Source organism: Anthonomus grandis, chromosome 2, assembly GCF_022605725.1.
Source record: "Anthonomus grandis grandis chromosome 2, icAntGran1.3, whole genome shotgun sequence".
Taxonomy (NCBI): domain Eukaryota; kingdom Metazoa; phylum Arthropoda; class Insecta; order Coleoptera; family Curculionidae; genus Anthonomus; species Anthonomus grandis.
Genome location: NC_065547.1, coordinates 28,129,366 through 28,135,961, shown reverse-complemented (window position 1 = coordinate 28,135,961; position 6,596 = coordinate 28,129,366). Strand labels below are relative to the sequence as shown.

Here is a 6,596-nt window from a genome sequence, read left to right as displayed (position 1 = left end):
TTGACAGCCTCCACTCCACTCTCGGAGTGAGTGAGAGGGCGATACAAGTCCCCACACACTCCCCTCCTAGTGTGAACGTTACAATTCAACAAAGTCACAAACATTATATAATATGCAAAGATTAATAAAATTATGCATTAGCAACATTAGAATAACACAAAGTTACAAACACTATAATATGCAAAGATTAATAAAATTATATATTTGAAAATCTCACTTGCTTTTTACGAGCGTAAGTTTTTAAAACCTTTTCAACCATTGGTACTGGCAAATCGCCAGGACCGTCCAAGTCGTGGGTTCCAGCCAAACTGGATGAGGTGACTGGCGAATTGCCAGCACCATTCGAGTCCTGGGTTCCAGCTAGACTCGAAGGGGTGGTTAAAGGAGGGTCGCTATCAAGTGTATCAGCTAACAAGTCTTCAGACATGAGATATGCCGGCTTAAGTAGCTCAACCGAGACGCTTTTCGTTTTCCCGTTGATATCGATATCAAACACCCTATCGGACAGTCTTTTAACAACCTTGTAAGGTCCGGAATAAGTTCGTTCGAGTGCCTTCGCAACAACATTACGTAAGAAAATATGGGAGCATTCGTATAAATTTTTAAAAACAAACGCGCGCCTCTTGTGGTGATGTGTGACTGGAACAGGCCTGACGAGTCGCATAAACTCACGAAACTCCTCAATGAATGTGCGAGGATCAGGAGTAAAATCCCCTTCAAGAAAGAATTCGCCAGGCATGCGAAGTGTTGTGCCAAACAAGAATTCGGCAGGCGATGCCTCGGTGTCAGCACGAACATGAGAGCGCAACCCTAAAAGAACCGTGGATAAGGTCCGCGTCCAATTCTTGTCATTGTGACACTTCAAAGCGGCTTTAAGGCAACGATGCCAACGCTCGATCATTCCGTTTGCCGCGGGGTGGTAAGCAGTCGTATGGATGTGTTGAGTGCCAATAAGGCTAAGTAAGGCTTTAAATAAGGTGGCTTCAAACTCAAGACCCTGGTCAGAGGTAATAACTTTGGGAGACCCATAACGAGAGACCCATGTATCATAGAAGGCCCGCGAAACAGTTTGGGCAGATTTATCCGGGATTGGAATGGCCTCTACCCAACGGGAGAACCGATCAATCATTGTCAAAATATAATGGAAGCCGTTGCTTGGAGGCAGAGGGCCCACCAGATCGATATGTACGTGGTCGAAACGACCATCAGGGGTTACAAAATGTTCAGGAATAAATTTGACATGCCTAGAAACCTTGGCATGCTGGCAATCTAAGCAGGTTTTGCACCATAGTGCAACATCACGGTGCAGACCGGGCCAAATGTACTTCATGCGAATTTGCCTGTCAGTTGATTTGGTTCCACAATGGGCAGCGTTATGTATACGATCAAAGATCACGCGCCGTAATGGCAAAGGGATAAAGGGGCGAATGGAGTCGCCAGAGATATCACAATATAAAGATGTCTTGTCAGGACCAAAGTCGAAGGTTTTAAAACAGAAGTCTTTATGGGGGGTCTTAATAAGCTCTGCCAGTTCTTCATCTTTGCTCTGCAAATCCGAAATTTGTTTTAGAGAGATGTCTATGGGTAGAGAAAGAGACTCAATACGTGACAAACAGTCAGCCACCACATTATCTGAACCTTTAATGTATTCAATGCACGTAGTAAATTGGGAAATGTATGAAAGTTGGCGAGATTGCCGGGGAGAAGCTTTGTCTGGACGCTGAAGAAAAGCGTAGATCAAGGGCTTATGGTCGGTCACAACCTTGAACTCCTGACCTTCAAGGTAATGCTCAAAGTATTTAATTGCCTCGTAAATGGCTAGCAATTCCCTATCGTAAGGACTGTATCGAGTCTGCCGAGGGGACAATTTCTGAGAAAAGAATGCTAAAGGCTCCCAAGACTGCTTCGTTCCATCAATCGGTTCAGACAGTTGTTCGAGGGAAGCACCAATCGCAATGTCAGACGCGTCGGATACCACACGGAGTTCCGCACCAGCGCGGGGATGGACTAGTAAGACTGCACTAGCTAGCTCCTGTTTAACTTTTTCAAAAGCTCGTTCAGACTGATCCGTCCAGATGATAGGACTTTGATCATTTTTACGCGAGTCCTTGAAATATGCATTTAAAGGAGCTTGAGAGGAGGCCGCGGTAGGAATATTGCGATGGTAAAAATTTACCATGCCTAAGAAGCGGCGAAGCTGAGAGACCGTAGAAGGCTTGGGGAAACTTAAAATGGCTTCAACCTTAGTAGGAATAGGAGATATACCACGATGGTTAATGCGATAACCCAGAAAATCAATTTCATTAACGGCAAGAACACATTTGGCGGGATTTAAGCGAAGACCAAATTCTCTAAGTCTTTCGAAGACTACTCATAAATGAGTGTGATGGTCTTCAATGGTTTTGGAGAATACCAAAATATCGTCCTGATAATCAAAGGTAAAATCAAGATTGTTCAAGGCTTGGTTGAGATATCTCTGAAAGGTCTGGCTAGCATTACGCAAGCCGAAAGTCATGAACATGAATTCGAACAAACCGAAGGGAGTTATTACAGCAGTCTTTTCGATGTCCTCAGGATGAACTGGAATCTGCTGATAAGCACGAATAAGATCAAGCTTGCTGAAGATTTTTTTACCATGTAATTCACTGGAGCAGTCATATAAATGGGGAATGGGATATTTATCCGGTTTGGTGACCGCATTCAACGGTCTATAGTCACCACACACCCGCCACTCGGTGTCACCCTTTTTGACCATATGAATGGGACTTGCCCAAGAGCTAGAAGAGGGTCTACACCTACCAGTGTTTATCCAATGCTGGAACTCCATTTTTGCATACTTAAGCTTATCAGGCGGTAGCCGACGAGCCCGAGCTGACAAGGGAGGTCCTGAGGTAACTATATGATGGAAAACTCTAGGAATTTTTGGAGGAATATTGCAGGAGCTGCCTGTAATTTCTGGGAATTCTGAAAGAATTTTTTTGCACTCACTATCTATCAGCACACAATGTATGGAGTGTACAGGAGCCTCTTTGACAATTCCTTTAGAGCATAGCTCAGTTGAAGTGTCCAGTAAACATTTCCTGCGTAGATCAACCGCCAAATTATACTGAAAAAGTAAATCGGCGCCAATAATGGCATATGGAACCTCCGCGATACAAAAGTTCCAGGATATGTCGCGCCGCAGCCCCAAATTCAGAGTACGAAGCGCCTCACCATAAGTATTTATGAAGCTATTATTAGCGGCATAAAGTTTTAGCCGAGCCGGTCTGTCGCGAAACCTAGGATCGACTGGCACTAGCGAAATGTCCGCACCGGTATCGACAAGATAAATTTGACCTGTGGTTCTGTCACGGATATGAAGACGTCGAGAAGGTCCAATCACACCTTTACCTGCCGCCTCCAAACAGGAAGGTGTAGAATTTAGTTTTTTGGCTTAGCCGAAAATTCCGCGAACATTTTACACCACTCTTTGCACGAAAGAGCGTTATTCGGGTATTTCTGATGCGCATAACATAACTCGGATTTCGCAGAATTACCCCTGCGACCCTGATTGGACCCAGACCGTGACCGACCGCGACTGCATAAGCGTTTAAATTCCGTTTGCATTTGCTTAAATGATTCCATCATGGTGTCAAATTTTGCCTCGAGCTTTTGAAATTCAGAGCGGTCTACCGGCAATGATGGCACGGGTTTTTTAAACACCCCGAAAGCTTGGGGAAATTCAGCGTTCGAACCAGGTTGACACGAAATCTTGTCGGCGATAGTGGCTAAAGTTTCAAGGTCCTTGTCTGATACAATCGTTAGAATGTCCCGCTGTTGTTGCGAAAGACAATCGAGAAAGATTGTTTTAAGAACTTGATCCGAGAGGTTACTTTCATTCAAATCACGAAGTTGACTCAATACTATAGAAGGTTTGCAATTAACATTGACACGACCCTTTAATAACTTTTTTAAGCTGTCCTCCTTAGATAAGGAAAAACGTGAAACAAGCTTGGCTTTTGCTTGTTCAAACGCATCACCCGGAAGCGGGCTCGATTTAATAATTGAGCTGATACATTTGAAGGCTTCCGCATCGTCAATAGCCATAACTAAATAATCGAATTTTGTAGAATCTACAGTTATATTGGAACGGCGGAAAGCGGCATCGACCTGAAAAAGCCAGCACTGAATGTCAGAAATTATAATTTTGGGAATTTTAGGCGAAACAGCGTCGATGCGGCCTTCATTACGGCCATTACCGGCAATAACATTAGCCAGGGCGTCCCTGACATCACGTAGTTGAGCATTAGTTTGATCTAATTGCACTTGTAGCTCTTCAGCCGACATTATGGCAACAAAATGAATAATATATGTGAAATAAATGAATAAAAAAATAAAAAAGTATGATCTAATTTTAAATTAAAAATAGTTTCCAACACAATATTTAATACAGTAAAAACAGTGACGATAATTAATCAAAAGGGATGATTATCACACATCCATAATAAAAAACTAAATTTAAACGTTTGTACCTTTACGCACTGCACTGAAGTATCATGAAGTTTCAAATCAGCTGATCCTTCAATCACAAGTTTGAAGTTTGAAATCAGCTGATCTTGCTGTCAGACGGCGAGATGCAAGAGTCAAGTGGCGAAACGTCGCGCTCCAAAGTACAGCAACCAGCCAAACATCCGGCAACCGGCAAACAGCACCCGTACGAAAACTACCAACAAGTGCGGCCAATAGTCGAACTGCAAAAAGCCGGCTGCACACAGCACAATTTCAACCGGCAGCAACTGCGTGCCAGAATCTGCCTAGCAATACGAACAATCACAAAGCCAGACACACACGATGGCAGATGGGAAAAATTGGCGGTAAGGATACTGAAGACGGCACAATTTTTCAATAAAATTCATTAACAACACAACTGAGCGATCACATCACCGTTCCAGGGTAAAATTACCAAATAGCGTACTAGTTCACTGCTAAATTACAGCACACGCACAACCGTTACTATATGAACGTCGGGGTCACCACTGTAGGTTTTGTAGTCACCAGACGAGAGATCCTATACTCTTAAACACCAAAATAATACACTCGTTAACGGGTAACAATACTTTATTGTACCAATCGTACAAGAAAACAGCTACATAGCTTAGACACGTGGAAGTCAACGACTTTTACAACCAGTCTCTGTCACGACTCAGGTGCAACCTAATCCGCCATAATGGATCGAATCCATCCTGACAATTGACAGCCTCCACTCCACTCTCGGAGTGAGTGAGAGGGCGATACAAGTCCCCACATAAATCTTAAAATTGCATTTTTGCCAAAAAACCTCCAATAACGTACACCTCAAAATATTATATTAATATTCTGGGAAGATTTCCTCACAAAAAAGTTTACAAAAATTTTTGTCAGTTGTCAAATAAAGTGGTGGGGGAGTTTTTAGCTTAAATAAAGAAAACAGCTGAAAATCAGCTATGACTGGACCGATTTTTTTTAAACATATTTTTTTTTAAGACTATTGTTGCCTTATTTTTTCAACCAAAAAAAGATTTCAAATTACTTTTCCTAAAATCCGCTAGAGGGCGTTGACTTGTGACTAACCCTTTCTGACGGATTATTTCAAAAAACTCAAATGCAACTATATATATTTTTTTACGTTATTAAAAACGGGGAAGAAAACCAAAGAAACTGGTGAAAACGGCACTTCGATATCACTTGTTAAACTAAACTTATTAACAAAATATTGTCCATTCGAAAGTAAAAGTGATAAAAATGGCCATAAATTACTACTTGCTTAGACAAGCTGAATAAACTCGTATTAACTAAGTATTTTTAAAAAGAAACAAACTCAGCAGTGTTGTAGAAAATCCGAGATATAGAATTGATCGTTATACGTTTATTTATACAGGGTGTTAACTAAATAAAGTTGACCAAATTGGCCTATTTTGGGAAAACTGCGCATACAGTTTATAGTTGTTCTATAGGAAAGTTTTGAAAATTTGGCACCATACTATACCATAGAAAAGTTAATTAAAAATACAACAATAAAATAATTTGACACTTGTAACAATTTTGATGATACCGGATGTAGATGAAAACTTGCTTCTTTTAAATAGAACACTCTATAATATGTTATTTGATATTTAAATTCTACATACAATTTTAAGAAATCTTAGGTGGTACAATAAATAATATGTTATACACATAATTTATTTAGTGCCTCCCCAAATGTTAAAAATGCATTCCATCATTTTCTACGCACTGAAACATCTTTTGTTCGGTAGACAAAACTGCAGTCTCTATCTCAGCAAATGAGAGAGTCTGCATGCAATCCGGCCAATCATATTTTGTCGCGTCATAGGTCTTGTTGCAAAAACAATTTCTTTAATTCGACCCTGTAGTATAATAAACCCAGGTTCGTTCATAAAGAATGGATGAGATAAGTTTTTTTTTAATAAATAAGAAAAGATCGAACGAAAAAAAATAAATAAATAAGAAACCAATACCCTCCCTACGTTGTGTTTTGTAACAGAATCACTCAGAATTATTAGGATGGTATTAAAGAAAATGCAGTCTTGATAATACAACTACTTAGTTTATTTATGTAA

General features: G+C 40.8%; 1 protein-coding gene across 1 annotated transcript; it reads right to left on the bottom strand.

Annotated features, from left to right (window-relative positions):
• Positions 1–162: 162 nt before the first annotated feature.
• On the bottom strand, positions 163–4,326 carry LOC126750140 (uncharacterized). The gene is made up of 3 exons (XM_050459650.1): positions 4,239–4,326; positions 218–810; positions 163–171 (listed from the first exon to the last, which is right to left on the bottom strand). The coding sequence occupies exons 1-3, from the start codon at positions 4,324–4,326 to the stop codon at positions 163–165; spliced, it is 690 nt and encodes a 229-aa protein (XP_050315607.1).
• Between the last annotated feature and the right edge of the window lie 2,270 nt (positions 4,327–6,596).